Source organism: Cygnus atratus, chromosome 8 (genome assembly GCF_013377495.2).
Source record: "Cygnus atratus isolate AKBS03 ecotype Queensland, Australia chromosome 8, CAtr_DNAZoo_HiC_assembly, whole genome shotgun sequence".
In the NCBI taxonomy this organism is placed as follows: Eukaryota; Metazoa; Chordata; class Aves; order Anseriformes; family Anatidae; genus Cygnus; species Cygnus atratus.
In genome coordinates, this window is record NC_066369.1 from 16,395,077 (window position 1) to 16,413,837 (window position 18,761).

The 18,761-nt window shown below is 46.0% G+C and overlaps 2 protein-coding genes across 6 annotated transcripts in view; both read right to left on the bottom strand.

Annotated features, from left to right (window-relative positions):
• Positions 1-8,480, bottom strand: part of ZNF326 (zinc finger protein 326) — an 80,427-nt gene extending 71,947 nt beyond the window's left edge. The window contains exon 1 of the mRNA XM_035538012.2: positions 8,343-8,480. The gene's annotated coding sequence lies outside the window, so the exon portion shown is untranslated. The remainder of the gene's footprint in view (positions 1-8,342) is intronic.
• Positions 1-18,534, bottom strand: part of LRRC8D (leucine rich repeat containing 8 VRAC subunit D) — a 62,581-nt gene extending 44,047 nt beyond the window's left edge. The window contains exons 1-3 of one of the 5 annotated variants that reach the window (XM_035537998.2): positions 18,371-18,534; positions 8,343-8,482; positions 5,452-5,526 (exon numbers count right to left, since the gene is read on the bottom strand). In XM_035537998.2, coding sequence (XP_035393891.1) covers positions 5,452-5,458 — 7 coding nt within the window. In that variant the 5' untranslated portion in view covers positions 5,459-5,526; positions 8,343-8,482; positions 18,371-18,534. Of the gene's footprint in view, positions 1-4,837; positions 4,948-5,451; positions 5,527-8,342; positions 8,483-18,370 lie in introns of those variants that run through there. The other 4 variants (XM_050712390.1, XR_004777303.2, XM_050712389.1 and 1 more) reach the window with 4 other exon arrangements.
• Positions 18,535-18,761: the final 227 nt, after the last annotated feature.

Sequence of the window (18,761 nt, forward strand, 5' to 3'; positions counted from 1 at the left end):
GAAGGAAAAAATTAAAAAAAAAAATCTCTGCTGGGTGCTCTTCCCTAGTCTCAAGTATAGTTTCCCTGGGAATATTTCCACTGGCAACCCACACTGCTGTCCTTGATTTCAATCATACAGAAGTAACGTGAAATTCACACGACACTTGTCAGTTTTACAGCCACACAAGTTCTGCAGTAACATCACTTAATCAGACCTTCTTCTTTTACCCCACCAAAGCTATATAAAAAAAAAATTACAGGTAGCAGACCTGTTGGAAGAGTTTGATTTACACATCTGTGCAGCTATTTTCAGAAAAGCTTTTGGTTAAAAAAATGCTGACAGTGCTGCAGATTTTTGGCACCTTACCTCCTCCTAAGCTGCCACAAAAAAAAAAAAGTACATTGATCCAAGTACAAGGAAGCAAAAAAACATTACTATCAATCACAGGAAGGTACCTGATCTGCCACAAATAAAGTGTTACCAAGGTGTAAGAATAAGTAATAAGTTTCAGCGATCTTGAAAGTCAACAGTGGAATCCAGTGGAATAATACAAGGTGCACTCCACACTAGAAATTGTAATTTGAAGGCTCAAGTTGTACAGAGCCTTGGCCTCCCCGATTCTTGCCAGCTGCCCATTTTTCCCAGTCCCACCCCACCATGGTATCCCAGTAGAGCAGCTTGGAAAAATACACAAGCTGAACAAGTTAATTAATCTGAAACTCAAGAAAGTCTCAATCATTGTGTAGGAAAAAACTGAAAGCAGGCCCATAAAAGTAAGGCACCATAACAATAGCAGACTAAACACAATACACCCCCCGCCCCAAACGATTAAAAATCTTTTATTTACCATCTTGTTACACAGTTACAGGGAAAGTGCCCTTGTAGCACAATTTGACAAAGGCACAACTAGAAAGCAATGAAACACTACATTTGCTACTGTCAAATCAGCCTGAGTACAAACCACGTACACAGGACAACGCTCTACGCTAGAAGGTTTTCCGACACCAGCATGCTCAGGGAAGATCTAAATTGCGGTGGACTGGGGAATGGAAAAATGCAGAACCACATGAAAGAAAGGCAAACCCCGCTTACAAAACAGCAATGAATCAGCTCTTGAGGACTGGTCTATGACTGCTCTAAAAACAAGATGCACATTCCTGGTGTGATTTCCAGTTATACAGAATGAAAACAAGCCCTTCCCCTACACGCGCTTTTAATTTGGTAGGTGATATTTCAAAAAGGTATCAAGAAACATCAGCAGCATTGTTTAACCCATTCAAACTTCAGAAAACATTTTCAACAAGTGCTGATCCACACAGCCTTTTAACCCTGTGTGCATCAATCCACGGTCAATGCACCCAGTAAGCAGGAAACACTCATAGCCCTGGCTTCAGATCAATCAAAAACAACTTATCTTGGGGATACCTCCAACTGAAAAAGGTCATTGAGTTATTTTTAAGAGACTCTCTTTCTAAAATGCCATGACCTCTTAGCCCGCCTAGTTCTGTCATCTTTGATCAGACCATCCAGAAAGCCAAGAATATGCCCCAAGGCCTTTAGTGACAAGCTGTGAGACTCAGCCTGATATAATGCTGTAAGTAACACTAAGTTACACGACTACTCTGAGCATTTAGTTGGAGAGCCCCACCCTGTCCTCACGGAAAAAGCAAAGACAGCTTTCAGGTTTTCCTAACCCATCTCCCCTTCAATGAGTGCCCTTGGCTGCAAGCAGCTCTCCCGTTGACCGCGTTACAGCTCATTTTGTTGATGGGGGCTTTCTGGTCTTTTGCTTTCTTGTTGCTGTCCTCGTTTCCAGATGTTATTAGTGACTGGGGCTTTCTCGGTATATTGACTACTTCTGAAAAGTTAATATACACTCAAAGAATTACTGCAACACATGCAGAAAAACACAGGTCAGGCAAGGCAGCTCTATCACCTTACTTTGCTGACACATACTAAACCAAGGTGCTGGCCGCTGAATACCATGTCAGCATACACCGCAAGGAAGCAACTCGTCCAACCCCTCCCAAAAGAACAGAAACCTTTAAACTTGCTCATTTCAGGGAAAGGATAAAAGGTTGTTTCAGGTGCTGTTTGTGCACACTGAATCCCTCTGCCAGGTGCTGCAGTTTATCATTACTAAGCACTTATATTGCAGAAGTACTTAGAGGCCTCAAGTAGGTCAGGGCCTCAGCATGCAAGGCACAGAATATATACATAATACATGACAGCCCTTGCCTCATCATCTTTTTCTATATCAAGTGTTTGTCTCTTCCCACTAACAGCTATGTGAGCAACCCACACAAACAAGAGAAACTTGTGACTATGCAAAAAAACCCACCAGCCACAAATTCCACCAACTACGTACGTGTTATCCAACATACAAGAGCTACAAGTGCTATTCAATGTGCACAGAAGAAATTCTTCTCCTCGTTAGGATATTACATGTGAGGGTCTAGAGAAAAGTCTTATGAGGAATGGCTGAAGGAGCTGGGGATGTTCAGCCCAGAGAAAGAGAGGCTCTACAATTACCTTAAAAGAGGCTATAGTGAGGTGAGGATTGGTCTCTTCTCCCAAGCACTAAGTGATAAGACAAGAGGAAATGGCCTTAAGTTGTGTCAGGGGAGGTTCAGGTCAGTTATTAGGAAAAAATTCTTCACTGAAAGGGTTGTGAAGTATTGGAATGGGCTGCCCAGGAAGTGGTTGAATCACCACCCCTGGAGGTCTTCAAAGCATGTGTAGATGTAATGCGCAGTGACACGGTTTAGTGGTAGACTTGGCAGTGCTAGGTTAAAGGTTGGACCAGATCATCTTAGAGATCTTTTCCAACCTAAATGAGTGCATGATTTAGCTAAATGTCAAACCAAAGCATGCTTGGGGCTTTTAGTTCGGCGTAACTCCAGTAATTATAACAAAGACAGAAGTAGTTGAAATAAGCTTTGCTAAATGCTTATGGATGAGAGCTCCAGTTCTCAGCCTCATCCCTGCCGATCCATGCATACTGTTTTAGTGAAAGTCACAGTTCCTCTATTGTTACTTTCAGATTGAACACTGGTTGAGACAGAAGTTGTGTGAAACCAAGAAATACATAAGTATTAAAGTTACAGGAGTTGCAGGGAGAAAAACTACAAACCTAGTGCTAGAAACGCATTTGCATATCTTAAATCAGTTGCATTAAAGAGGAATGAACATACTATAAATTTCAAATGATGCTTAACAAGATGATAGAGCTCTATGCAGCCTGATTATTTCACCAAGCTAACTGTCAGTCATTCCAGATTGTCTTGATCTAAATGCTCATACCAGGACAGCACAGCCCCCAGAGGTGGACCAATACGTTACCCATGCTCTTTACTCCACACAGCTGCCCCTATCGATGCCTCTCTGTGGCACCACCCACCCAACTCTGCCACCCCAAACACCCGCCCACATCCTAGAGCACTTCCCCGCAGCTGAAAAGCACAGGTGACCAACAGCTCCAGCTGCAAACTACAGGCAGACCCTGAGCTGCAGTCCTTCTGCAAGCAGCAATTTTTTTGTTGTTATTTTTTTGAATATTTCAAACACAACATCATTAATAATCACTAAGTTCCTTACATAATTTGAACTGACCAGAAAGATGGGCTTTGCAGGCAGCTTGGAGAAACATTTGACTTCAAAAGGTGGCAGATTCAGTTTAGCAGCAGAAAATTACATTTTTTTTCCACAGCTCTTGCAGAAGATATGAGTTAAGGGAATGGGAAAGAGACTGATGCCTTACTGATCAAATCAATTCTAATTATGCAGAGAAAACTTTTCTACAGCTTCCAATTACACTGAGCAAGAACTACTTCATGAAATGCAAAGTCAGATAAGTGAGAAGTTTGGGAGCTCAACAACTAAAGCCAGGTTTGTTATATTCAATCACCAGATGCAGTCGAATGTTACAACTGCAAACAAACTCTAGCATTTGAAATAATAAAAGAAATGTATTATTCATTCAAATGTAAAAAAAAAATCTAAAAGGACCCATAAAAAGCTGTGAACAGTGACATGATATTACAACTAAACCACAGCAACATTGAAATAATTGGGCAAAGAGCTGTTTACTTTTCCACTGCAAATCGTTCTCTCTCCCCTCATCTTTACTGTCTGAGGTGCCAGACAATAATGTCACCAACTTTTTATAGTATGTCCTTTTCACCACCAAGAAGTGAAAGTACAACATTACTATACAAAATGTTAAGCAGATCTACGTAAAATCAAGTCTTGGAAAACTTCACCCTTCCATCCCAATCCCTTCTACCGTCCTTAACTGCTGGAAGTGTTTCACTTCCCAGCAAGATTAAATAAGGTCTGGATGAGGATAGGCATACCTTACTCCTGATAGTCAGCCTCACTACACCAATTTCATGCTCTTGGACCATGAAGCCTCCAAGACAACAAACACACTGTGATGAAGCTGCCTTACTCAAGAAAGCATCACCTACCTAAGAGAAGGGACGAAGCTTGAGAGAGTGACAAGTTGAGGAGCTCCTTCCACCTATCCATAAAGTACCTCCTGAGATTCCAGTGGAGAATTCAGAGAAGGATAAGTATTTCAAAATGACATCATATTGTGTCAAAACACATAGCTAAGATTACTAAAGTCTACTGAATTTGCTTTCTGTCTAGTTGAATATAGGTCTATACAGATGAAAGCATTACACATAACATTACTCCATTAAAGGTTTAAAGAACTGCTACGTTTTGACCTTTGTCACACACTCTATGCTACAAGCAAGTTTGCTGACAAATATCCATACTCCACACCCTTTCCTCCCAGAGGTCCTGCAGTTGGTACTGCTGCCCACAGCGGGGCCAGGTCCGAACTCACAGAAGAACAGCCGGCCAGAAGCGGCTCAGCTCGCAGCAGTCTGGCTGTGGGGACTGGCCTTGGTTGTCACTGATGAACAAGCCTTTTGTCTATTCAAAGCAGCATCAAAGCTAAAAACAGCAGAAAAAAACACCAAAGTAAGGTTATTTTCCAGTTTCTGAGTCTAATGTTAGCACTGAAAATTCTGCATGACAAACGTAACTCTACCAGTAGGAAAGAAAAAAAAAAAAGATAACGTGACATGGAAGTAGCAGTCCTGGAGAGATGTACATAGAGGTCCTTCTTATTGCAAAGAAGCAGTTGAAATAAAATCTGTGCTGAAACCTATGAAAAAATTTTCTTCTGCTTTGAGACAACCTTGACAATAACACTGTTGCAGACATAAAAGACTTTACTGTTTTGGGGTGAATTTCAATTTAATTTACTCGTAAATTAACTGAATTCTAACTACCATGTCTGGCATTGAAAGAAATACACGCGCACGCTCATTTGGGAAAAACATCCCTTGCTCTCCAGTCCCCTCACCACATGCTGTGCCTGGTTCCTCTGGTGAGGCAGTGCAGGACATGGGGCCAGCGTGCTTCCTCCACCGGCCGTAGCCCCCTCAGGCTCACCTTGCATTAGATTCAGGTTCCAACTGGCTCCAAAAGGGATCCACTGCTGGCCAACAGGCGACACTGGTTGCACCTCTGTGAGAGCATATTTAAGAAGGAAAAACCTGAGAACTAACATTTTGTCTTACACCACCCAGACGTGCAACGTGCTGCAACACCTGTCAGCAGGACACAAGAAATCAAAGAAGAAAATAACCAAGCAAATCTTTGCCTTCCTCAGGTCCCTTTCATTCTAATTCTAGAAGGTCGGCACTGCCACTTGCTGCATGCACGTGGTAAACAAATAGCTCATACAGACAAGCTGTTTTTAAAACTTATCAAAAGCACATCAGTGAAATGTGATTTAAAATAAACGAGCTGTGTTTGAGGATATCGCTATTTCCCCTGGCACTTCATGAGTTTGCAGCTGCCGAAATTCCTCTTAAAAAATTCAAAAGGGGTTTCTAGACATAAATTTTATATATTTATATTTATGCATACGCATTTCACCCCAGTTACCAGACCAGCCCCTAGCCACACTTTAACATGTTGCTGATTTAGCTGTATCAACCAAGAATCCGTCTTCTCTCTTGCCAGCAAAAACTTACTGTAGAAACCTTTCTAGTGGCTGCGAATTTTCTTCTGCCTGCACAAACTGTTCCTTTCATAGCACCTGGTTTAAACAGCACCAGCAGAAAAATCCCTCCCATTGCTGTAGGGGCACCTCAGAAGGAAGTGGTGAGACAGGGTAAAAAAAGCTTGAATGTGGGAGGGGTGAAGGAAAAGGAGAGCATTGCATCAGCACAGCTTACATCCACAGAAAAAGGGAGGAAGTGGTAACTGCCATCACACCAGGTTTGTGCCAGTAGAAACTAAACTGCAAAGTCAAAATCCTTCCACAAGAAGTAACAGCAACAGTAGTCTGCACACAAGTCAGAATCACCAACTTTATTTTGACATGGTGTCCATTTGGATTTGGATTTCATTTTGGTTTCTATTTGGATTTTTGTCATATTTTGTGTATAATGTGTAATCTTCCCAAATTAAGAGAGCCCGAAAACATACATGCAAGCTATTCCATTATGTCAAGTGGATACTAATCTTATTCCACGCTTCCCCCAGCAGATGATTAAGTGTCAGTTCCATTAATTGTTTCACTGCTGATAAGATAAATATTAACATTTCTTTGCTAAAACCTATCTCACAACTCCAAGTCACCTGTAAAAGCCTCTTATGGGTAAATCCATCCATATATTTCTCCACGCAGGACTAAAGAGTATCTCATCTTCACTCTTCCTAATGAGCAATGCAGCCTCATTCTGACTACATGAGAAGCACTCAAAATTGAGTAGACAACTATTGGTTAAGAAACAACAAAAAAGCTTTATACAGGTTAAGCAGAGTCATGAAGACAGCCTGTCTGCATTTCTACTCAAATATAAATCTCTGTGTTCCCCTCCCTCCCTTTTTTTTTTAAATCCAGATCTGCTGCAGGTTATGCAGCCTGCCACATCACATCAATGCAGAAGCCAGTACGGCCTGGCTGCAGAATTTAGGTCAGCCTGTCTGTGGAGAACATGAGGTCTTGCACATAGCCATACATTTTCTAGTAATGCTTCAGTAATCCCTCTTCATCCTGCTATGCGGCTATTTCAACAGTCGCTACTAGCTTTCCTCTAACACCCTGGCAAAGACTCTCCACAGGAGGGATGTTTGCAGGCAAATGAGCCGCTATCTCTTCTTCCTGTGAAGCAGGAAGCTGGTTGTTGAATCAAATAAATGCTGATTTTTTTTTTTCCCCAGGGCAAAATAGTGAAGGCTATGCTAGAAATGCATGCTAGAAAAAGACATCCCTTTTCCTAACACTAGGAGGAAAGATATAATCAGATTGAGCTGTAAATTACCCCCAAATCATTAAGATTTTTCATAATAGATCATCTAAACAAAAACTCATTTCCACCTGGGTCAATAATAAAAAGCATTAAAATGTGACTGGAATAAATTCAGACAACCTGAGGGACAGATGCTGATATTTCTGGAGACAAAGTATCACTCGAGGTGAAAAATACTATATGTCTCCAAAGAGACTTCCCTCCAGAAGTAAATTGTGGGCTGCTGTCATCCGAAGCATTGGATGAGCACACGCAGTGGTAAATTCTTAAGGAATTTTTAAGGTGCATAGAAAATATGCACAAGTCTTTTCAGAACATGGTCCTCAGAGCAGGAGTTCCACATCAACTAAAAAGTACAGTTATGTAAGGAACAAAATCTAATACAATAAAGCAAAACCTTGAACTTCTCTGACTGTCTTCATCTAAAATGAGCCTAACAACCAAAGATGTGCATACAAGAATAAACATCAGTTTCCAGGAACAGTTATAGGAATCTCAGCAAATAACACAGTTAGCAAGCTGCCAGTTGGATTTGTCCTAAAATTCACCAGTCTGCTATCTTTCTGTACCGCACAACGTGCTTCTTGAAAGCTGGCACTTAGGACTCCCAATAAGCACAAAGAAGAATATCTGTCCTTCAACACATCAAATTGCTCTTCAACACTCAAACATTCATTAAGAGTATTCTTAGCCAATTCTTTCCAACCCACGTGGAGCCTGGGTACTGGCAAGCACTGAGCTGTATCAAACACTGAATGTCTAAATCAAATAACCCAAAAAACACAAGAGCTGCATCCGTTTATGTTCACCTCAGGTCTAGTACAGAGTAGTAGCTTACAGCACGCACCCACGCTGGGCACACAGGGGATGAAGATGTCATTCCTGGGCCACAGGCACGTCATGCATGCCCACAACACTTCTTAAGAAACAGAATTCTGTATTTATTTTTCTAAATCAACAATCATTCACAATTCCACGTTACTCAGCACCAGAGGACTCGTCCCGCTCCCGGCTCAGTACCTGATCAGGCTGTGCTTCTCCTCCTTCCTCCTCTGGCTGCAGCTGGGCTGAGCTCTGGCTCCAGGAGGCTCCGGTGAAGGGAACACCAAGCCAGGCGCTGACGGTCACTGTCTCATTTTGGTAAGTGCCTTGGACGCTTCCTGGGTAAAAACAAACTGCTGTGAATCAAAGCAGCCGAGTGAAGTATTGGCAGTTGTGGGGGTGTCAGAGAAACGCCGCTCTGCGACACGGAAGCAGAGTTAGTCATCCTCTTACCACCAGCGCCTGGTCTCTGGGGGAAGGCTGAGCACACCCTTATTTTAATAATTTCAGAAACACTCTAAACGAGTTGTCTTAAAGAGCCAAGATCCCTCAAACCAGCAATTTGCCACTTCACCCGTATTTTATTAAACGCATTAGCTCCCCCACCACACGCAACCAAGCGCACCGCTATTTCCACGCTGCCCCCCCTACAACGCCGTAGCGGCCAGCCCAGACCAGTTTCACGCTGATCCCACCCAGACCGCTGCCTTACGGCCGCGTGCTGGGCAAGCAACCCACAGGCTGCCTGGAAACCTCACGCCCGTATCCCTGGGACAATAACATGGAGAAGAAACGGGGCTCTCCCCCGGCCGGGGCCCCGCACGCCTCCCCTCGCCTCCAGCCGCCCAGGCAGAGCTCAGCCCGCAGACGGAAAGCAGCAGCTCAGCAAAGCCAAGAGCCACGTGCCGACAGGTTACTCATGAGTATTTATTTTAGTTTGCTGCTTATGAAGTATGCCTCGTTATAAATCAAGTATTTTACAGTAATTGCCTCCAATCAACAAACACCGAGCGAGCCGCTGGGCACGCTGATGCCGCTGCAGAGCCCAAACCCCAGCACGGCCGCGGCTCCCCCTGCCACCCCCAGCCCAGGCCCACCACCACGTGCTTGCCGCCTCCGCAGCAGGGAGGCCGGGGCCAGCAGATGGGGAAGGCGCTGCCAAACACGCAAACAAGAAGTGCATCTTAAAGTAAAGGGGTTTTTCTTTTTCCTCCTTAAGAAGGGTCAGGGGATTGCAAAGCAGTGGTCAAGAGGTCTCTTGGGAGCGCTCAATCACTTCACAGGCCACTGCACTGAAATCAGAGGCTTCAGAGCCTGCTTGTTGTCTTTAAATGCATGGGGAGGAAAAAAAGCCCTGACTGGGTACTTTACAAAGGTCTGCTGCGAGCAGGTTTCAGGAGAGACCTTTGGAGCGTACTTGAGCCCTGACAAAACGCTCCAATAGCCGCAGGGCCGTTCACCTTGGCTGTTCCCGTAACCTTCCCTTGCGAGGTCAGAGAGCCGCACAAGGGCCAGGGCAGGGTTTGCCATGCCTCAGCCTCTCCCCTGCAGCCATCCCAAAGTCAACAACCAGCGCTTGAGAACACAAGGCGAAGGCAGCTCCTGCTGCCAAAGTGAGAGGACTGATTTTTTTTTTTTTTTTTTTTTGAAAACGCATCAGCCTTTAAGGAGAGGTGTCAGGAGAGACCAACCACCGCCACCACACTGGTGAGGCATGGAAGCAAAGGACAGCTTGGCTTCAGGGGCACTATCTCAGTCTGAAAGCCTGCTGAGTTCCACCACCACCCTCCCCTTGCCAGGGCAGACCAAGCACAGGAACTGGAACATACCTGGAAGAGAGGCTGAGGGAAACAAACAACAAAATAAAGCACTCAAGAATACGATTTTGGTTAAAAATAATAATAATAAAGTAGAAATTCTCATATAAATCATATCAGTGTGTAAGGAAATGCCTGTGCTGAGTGAGACAAGGCCAGCAAAGGAATTTTCCCTGCAGTCCTTGCACAGAAATTCCCCTGGATTCTGTTCCAAGCCCCGTTTGAAGAATTCTTCCATTTGCTCCCCCCTCTCATTTCTGAGGTGACAACTTCAATTTACTAAAACAAAGCAACATCCTATTTACTGGAACATCTGCTCCAATACAAGATTACACACCCACTCTTCCACAGCACCAGCATGTGGGATAGCTGGTGTGAAGGAGGTTAAATAGGGAGCACACGTACCATTTCTATAACCTCGTCTCTCCTCCAACTCTTGTTCCCTCTAGTCTTTTGCTGTGCTTTCAGGCTGCTCAGCACAGGGAAAGCCTCACACCCCAGGTACACTGGGGTGAGGGCATCAGGCCAGGCACTTGGCACATCTGGCAAAACACATGCAGCCTCCAAATGCCACATCCTGTATGTTGTGGCCTACGTGTGGCTGCCTTCGTTGGTGCAGTCACTCAATCAAACCTTTTTTTCCACTACTAAAAATACTATTTCTGTTGCAATTAGCATGGAAGCAATCATTGCTAACAGAATGAAATAAAAAAGAAATCAGATGACATTTGCAGAGCAAATTATTGTGAGTTCTGTAAAAAGAGGAAAATGCAGAGAAATCACAGTATTTTGCCGAAGAAGTAGAGATTTTCAGGGGGGTTAAAAAAATAACTATAAATGAACCAGTGTCACTCATCAAGGGGTTTAGTTTCAGGACAACCAAGTAATTCTCAGTTCCACACACATACATCTCCAAGGGCCCAACCAGCCACCGACATTTGACAATCGCTTTGGTTAAAATGCTATCTTCCTCCCTTCTTGCTGCATGAGAAAGACAATCAACAAACCGCCACACAAGAAAAATGTTATGCTACCAAGAGAGAAGAAAACTCCCTAGCCAGCACGGAAACCTACTACAGAAGTATTGTCAAAAGCAGCATGCGACCTAACCAGATAAATACCAGATTTTGCTGCTATCTCCAAGCGAGGTTTCACAATCGGCTCCAGCTGACTGGAGGCCACCCGGGAGCTTCAAAGGCCCCAGCCCTGTCCCCAGCTGCGTGGGAGAAGCAGGCAGGAGGGCAGAGCGGGTCTGCCCCAGCTGGGCCTGGAACCGCCTCACCTCTGGAAGATGCCTTAGGTGCTGCTCCCACTCCATGGAGCCCCGGGGTCCCGACGGTGCTCCCCACAGGCAGGATGTCCCGGTGCTCCTGGCAACCCGTTCTTTGACCCACAGGCAGCAAGAGCGGGAGCTGCTGGTGGTAGCTCTGCTATTATATTCCTTACCAGACAGCAAGCCAAGTTCAGGATCTCACAAGCTCAGGCAGCAAGCAGGTAAACAATCAGAGGCTGAAGAAGCCCCTGATGGAGGGGGTGACGGTGGCAGCTACCACCCGCAGAGGAGGGAGCGGAGGAGCAGCACTGCGGCCTCACCCACATGGACAGCTCTGCAGGTGCAAGGCCAGGCTCTTACCAGTCCAGCCTGGAAGCCTAGAGGTGCCAGTTACATTCACTGTGACAGATGCCTATGACCATGCACGGGTCTGTATCACTTCACAAGGTGCTTCCAAACTGGTTTTCACCCAGGAGAAGCTGGCCACAGGGACAGGGAACATGCACACCCTGAGTCTGGAGAGGAGACCACCCTCACCATGCTAGCCGACGCACGCACTTTCTGTGCGCCCAACAGCATGTACCACCTAGTGCATTAAAATCTTATTTTATATTTACTCATACTTTTCTCAACAATCCTGTTACCTCCTTGCCTTTGCCATGTTGTTACTCTTTTATATTTTTGCACGCCTCTTTAGCAGTTTTATTTCCTGGCTTTACTGTATGCATTACCATTTTTGTTCTCCGGCAAGACCTGCTCAGCAATTTCTTTAAACTGATTGATGCTAATAAGGACCCTCATAACTTTACCTTCCAATCTAGGTACATCTTAAATCAAATTACACTAAAAACAAACAAATACCAAATCTAACAATGAGTTTTAACCACCGGAAATAGAGTCTTGTCCAAATCGTTGCATTTCTCATGTTCTTTTTTCATCAGGACACTTCTGTCTCATTCTCAGTTTACTCTCGTTTCCAAGAGCTGTTCTTCTTCCCTTATTCTTATTAGACACCCTCCTGCCTGCTTCCCACCGGGGGACTCGCCCTGAGCACGCTTGGCTCTGCAGCACGAGGAGCCCCGTGTCTCTGCATTCCTCCGCTTCCTTGTTCCAAGGGCCAATGGATTTGTTGTCAGAGGGATAGGAAAGGTGGGGAGCAAAACTATCAGCTGCCTTCCCTTTCCCTCTGCTAACAATGCCAACAAGGTAAAACAGTGAAGAAATTTAGTACGGATTATAAAACAGCAAACATTACTTACAAAAAAAGTCATATGCATAAAAAGCTTCATGTCCCTTTTGTCAGTTCTTCTAGGCTGAGGCAGTTTAGGCTTTATTTCTTAATTTAATTAGACAGAAAGCAAGCACATGAAAGTTTTTGGATGGCAGCCACTGAGAGAAACTCTGTATGTAGATTTGTGAGTCTGTATTTTTAAACACCAGTCAGATTAAGTGTGAAGTCTGGTTCCTCTGTGCATCTTGGATGAGGGCAATTGCTAATACACGCGGAAAGGGTCGGTAACCGTATCGGAGCTGGGGAAGAAAGCAGGGCAGCGCGCTGCCTTTCACACTTCTTATTCAAGTTTTCATGCAGTGACCACTGGATTCTCATTCCCATCCTCCCTTTCCACGAGCACCAGGTACAGACATGCAGGATGGACTTTTCAAAATCTTTCACTGACATTTGCATTGGTTTAGCACACAAATTTCTACTGAACAATCAGAACGACACAATCTTGAGAACGTGTTCCTCTGTGAAGACTGCAAAGGCGACAAAATGTCTATTACATAATACTTCTGTATAAAATATTAATATTCACAGAGGGAGCTTTTGAACTGAAAGGTTATTTTCTATGATTAGCAAATCACTGTTGTATAAGCCTGTTTTTTTTTTTTGTTTGTTTGTTTGTTTTAAAATCACTGTATTCGAGACAGACAACCCATACCTTCTGTTGACAAAAGATGACAAAATCAACTTTATAGGTACACATATCAAGGTACCACAAAAGATCTCCTTGGTGTTACCAGCCTGTCTTAACCTTAAGTACTGCAAGGTTACAGAACCACCTCTGTTCCTAGCACACAGCTCCCGCAAGCCCACACCAGGGTTATTCCAGTGTTCTTCATACAAGCTCTCACACCAACTGGAAGGATAGAAGTTCCCTTTCTTTCCTATCCTGTGATGGCTGAGGAACAGACAGATTATTCAGACACCATATTTATATACATACCACATGGATTTGTTTTCTCCTTACAGCTATAATCGGAAGCTGGGAAAAATCACTGCAGCAAGAATGAAGTTTGTCAGATGAAGTCCACCCAAAAAAAAAAACCCACACTGCTTTTAGCAGGCATGTTGGTATCTGTGGCATCAGCCAGGCTTGAAAACACCAAAGGTGTGGCAGTCCTGTCTTCTGCAGAACCCAAGGGCAATCAAGAACACCTTTTATAGAGAAACTTATCTCAGTGCTAACTTGTTAAGAATGAAGTCCAAGGGGGAAAAAAAAAAAAAAGCATCTTGGCTGGGGCTTTGCAGCCATTTGGTTGCATGGGGGTGGGTAGGAGCCTGCCCTGCTGCTTTGTTGGAAAGGCTACGAAGAGCATCCGCATTTGTGCTTTTTCCTTTGTGTCTATCTTCACAGAATGGAATAGGGGAGGGGTCCAGCAGATGCTCAGGGACACAGTCTGCTGCAGGTCTCCTCATACTTGCCAGCTCCATGGGAGCTGCAGGTAAGACATGCAACACAGCATTTAGGCAGTCCCCAGCCTTAACTTCAACACAGGGGAAAATCAGGAGACATGGCCCAGGCAGAAAAATCCTGAGCAAGTGAAGAGAGAGGGATTTATATTAAGGCTGTTTATAACCCTGGTTTGGGAAGTGTGCGACTTTTTCAAATTTAAATGCTTGGCAGTCAGTTTAAAGAGACATTTGACAACAACGGGTAGCAGTAACATTTCGTTATCTGTTATGCCTGCCCCTTGGGTCTGGGAAATCTTCCACCACAGCACAACTTTTAACAAAGAGACTACATAGGGAAAGTGATCATTCTTAACACTACGAAGGAGCAAGACGGGTCACAAGAACCAGACCATTTCCTCTGCTGATCACACAACACAAAACAGGACCACAGGGAATAAAGGTGACTGCTACCCTCACTCACTGCTGGACGCCATATGCTCTGAGCCTGGTTATTTTTTCTGCTTCTTCACCAGAGCTACCTTCACCAAAAAAGGGGTCTCAGAAGAGAAGAATATCTGAGCAACAAATAACTTTCCTCCTCTCCTAAGGTCACTGTAACGTGATTGTTTCTGAAATCTTGAGCATCACAACTACTTCAGCCTTAGAGCAAACCACTTCTGAGGAAAGTGGCTCGAGTGGAAAGAAGGAAAATTGTAGGTAGAAACAGTTCTGAGACTACATGAACAAAATGCTTTCACAGCCTAGATTGTAAATGAAAAGGAGGAAGAAAAGGGGAGGTACTTTTTTTAGAGAAGTGCCAACAAACAGGTCCTTGGTGCAGCCGTGCTCTCTTCCCATACCACTGCTTTCCTCCACGTGTGGGCAAAAGAAGCATTCTGCTGGCTGAGTCCAAACAAACAAGCTTCCTCCTTGCAAGGCTGTTTCCCTCACCACTCAGGGAGCTGCTACATGAGGACTTTTGAGTTGTCTTCCCTATCTGCTTCCTGGAGGGGACCAGCAACCCACTCTTCCAAGACTGGAAGAGCACAGTTGTAAAGAATACAGAAATAACTGAAAAGAACCTCGATTCTTTTAATTAAAGAAACTTGTGTCGAGAGAAAGATTGAAGCAGTGTCAGTTAAAATTAACGACGTGGAAATTAGTATTACTGATGGTATTAGAAAGCGCCAACTTGACTTGTGACGCACTTTGCTTTTTAACGTGCCAAACCCCAAGATGATTCTCAACAAGTCAAACACTAGAAATGCTGGCTTTGTTCTTTCCTAAATTTGTTTGGAATCTCTGAGGGGAAAAATTGTTTGGCAAGCAGTCAGTACCTATTCTTTGTTATATGGTTAGAAGAAAATTGCATTCAATTTGCTTAGACCAAAAGATTGTGAGCCAAACCCATCCCCAACGCAGGCAAGTCAAACTTGGAAAAAACGTGGCTCAAAGTGTTCTCAAGGTAAGAGGCGCGGAACTGCTTTAAAACAATACCTACAGTTGGCTTTTAGGAATATAATGCTGGAAGCTGCTAGAAAACCGTATCTCACAAACATCCTCCTCTGTATTTCAGCTCTTTTCTGGCAAATACTTACAGGTACAGGCCCACAGCAGCTCAACATCTCAGCCACGAATAAATACTTGCAAAATCAAGCACCACTGCTGTGGCCCCAGAGAGACTTTTGCATGCATGTGTGCTCATGAGACCATACACGTATAGAAAATTAGTCATATGCACAAGTCTTTGCATGGTGAAGTCCACAGACTTTTCACTGCTTGTAGAACAAAAAACGCTTAAAATGTCAGTTATGCAAAAGCACAGACAACTCTTTATCTAAATGCAAAGCTTCTGGGGAAAATTATTTCCATTTTTCTTAAAATATCAATAGCATTATTATTATTTTTTTTGCCACGTTATAATCTCTCCACAGCCAAGAGACAAAAAAAAAAAAAAAAAAAAAGGAGAACTAGTGCAGTCTAGTTTCAATGCTGACAAAAAAAGGAGAAATTTAAACAGCAGAAACTTGTTTTATTCTTTCTACTTTACATAGTAACATTTGAACATCAGGTAAATACTGCTAGTTATGTTTTATGAATATTTAGGAATCCACGGTATTTTTATGAATTCACTGGAAGATACAGATTGTTCTTTTGAAAAGAAGAGAAAAACCTTTCAAGTTCACTGCTTGGCAAAAGCAGCTCTAACTACGTGGAACTCCTTTCTGTTTGCCTCCAGTTGAGAAAATAGCTTACTGGCTTTCCCCATGACACCATTTGTGACTCAAGCTACTTTTCAGTAAAACAGCCATCACCAGCCCCACTGATAAGAAGGTTTAAGCCTCAGGACACTAATTAACCCTTCGTGATCAGCCAGTTTCCACACATTAGTCAGTTCCCCCGCCAACCCCGCTATCGGAGGTGCGGGAAGAAGCCGAGGCACCGAGTCAGCACTCTGCCTCCGGAGGTCCCGGGGCAGCCATCAGCGAGTGGCAGGAGGAACTGGCAGCGTGAGGGGCAAAAAGCCTCAGCCAGCAACACAGGACACGATTCAAAATCCATTTATGCCCACTGGCTTTGAACGGGACCTCGACACACTGCACGAAGGAACGGGAAGACCTGGGGAAGCGAGAACTGGCTTTGAGGCAGGAAGCCTCAGCGCAGTCACTTCTCATAGAGCTGCACCAAGCCACAGCACACGTGGTCGCAAGTGCTTCTGACCACAGGAACGCATGTACCATTTTCTCCCGTGGCATTTATTTTCCTATCATCCTGTCGCTGGCAGGACCTATTGCAACATATCTCCAACAGCATTTGCTTTTTCCTCACTCTCCAGGCGTGCTGTCAGAAAAGATGCCCACGCACAGGACGTACAGCCGTGGTATCTCCACGGCACTCCCTGCCTGCTGGTACAGGAGAGAGGGAGGCTTTTCTGAGGTGACAGAAAGCAGGGCTGAGAAAAACCTGGAACTCAGGAACTGCATTTCACATGTTCACGTGCATTACTGCAACGTACACTAGTTAATCTTCACAGCAAGCATTTAAGTGCTTTCACCCTCCTTGCAGGGCTATCACACCGGTTTGCTCCTATTACTAATTACCTCCCGTGACAGCAGCTCACAGACTTCCTCAGCTGCAGGTGCTGCTTCTCCAGAATGCCTTCCCCAGGTCTGAACATGCCACACAGGTTGCCTGCCGTCCCCCCCAGAGATGCCAGGACCAGTGCGGGTATCTACTGTGCACATCTGCATCTCACAGCGCTAATTGCTGCTTGGTGCGGCTCCCTTCTCCGCCTTACCTCATCCAGACTTTGTAAACTTTGGATCTTTACCACAGTAACCTCACTTGCAAATAAACGGGGAATATTTAAATTGATGCCGCTATTGTGTGCGAGAACCCAGAGCCAGCAGACATGACAGACAAGTGGTTTTCACACTAGGCAAGATACAGGCAAGGCACCAAATGAGTTTACAAGAAAGGCAGTGCTTCCTCAGAAGCACAGGAGAAAATGGTGTATGGCACAGAAAATATAACCGGAGTAGCATATTCCTAGGTCAGGACCTCATAAATCAGTTTCAACTAACAACAAAAGGTTTACAGGGGATTTATAAATCACAAAGACCGAACATGATCCTGGCCTCGGAGCAAGGCTGGGTGAATTAATTTAAGATGGCAATCAAGGGCAAATAACATAACACCAACCATCTACACTACCAGTCCTTACTCTAAAGCCGAGGAAATGTGAAGAGAGGTGTTTTTCTCTGCTCTCTCCGGGGGAAGAGGAGGAGAGAGGCAGAAAGGGACTTACCTACCCTGCCTGGGATGAGGGTGCTTTTGCGGCAGCTCCGGTCTGCGGGATCAAAATGTCAGTGCCGCTCCTGCCAATTTCTCGCATCCTAACGCCCCCCTCCCCATCCGGGGGGCACAGCCATTCCCCACCTTCGGTCGGAGAGGCAGAAAAGATGGTCCTTCCCCACCACCGCTAGCAGACGCGTTGAAAAAGAAATAAATAAAAAAAATACTGCTTTTTTTTTTTTTTTTTTAAAGCCGACACCGCCGCCGAGCAGCCGGCACGCCGGGGCTGGGGGGGGGGGGCTCCCCGCGGCGGCACGGGCCCGGCAGCACATCGCTTTCAGCACCACCATTACAGGAAGTCCCGCCGAGCCTCGCCGCACCGCACAACAGGCTGCTCACCGCCGCCGCCCTCCATTTTCCAGCCCGAGCAACCTGCCGCGCGGCCCCTGCGCGCCGGGGGCCGGCCCCCCGCCAGGGGAAACGGGGAGACGGGCACGCGCCTGGGGGCGGCTGCGGCCCCGAGACACGGCAGCGCCTCGGGCGGGCTGCCCGCAGGCACGAGGGAAGGAGGGGAGCCGGGAAGCGCAGCGAGAGGGGCGGCGAGGGGCTGCCCGTGTCGCCCCCCCCCTCCCCGGGCCGGGGCACGCCGAGGGGCCACACGCACCTTCCTTCTCCGCGGTCGCTCACTCCCGCGGCGCTGCCATGCGGCGAGGGGGGCAGCCGGGCCGAGCCGGGCCGGGCCGGGCCGGGCGGAGCTCGGCTCCTAGCGGCGCCCTGCAGCGCGCTCTCCGCATGCGGCGCGCACCCGCATGGCTCGGCGGCACGGACGGCACCGGCAGCCGGCGGGGGCCGGTCCCGCGTCCCGGAGCGCCGCCCGCCGACCGGCAGCGGCCAATGGCCCCCGCGGCGCCGCGCATGTGAGGCCCGGCCCCGCCCGCGCCGCCCGGCCCCTGCCCTCAGGTGCCGGCGGGGAGCCGGGCCCGGCGGAGCAGGCGCTGAGGTCCTCCTCATCCTCCTGTGGCGGCTGCAGAGCCCGTGTTTTCATTCCTGAGACG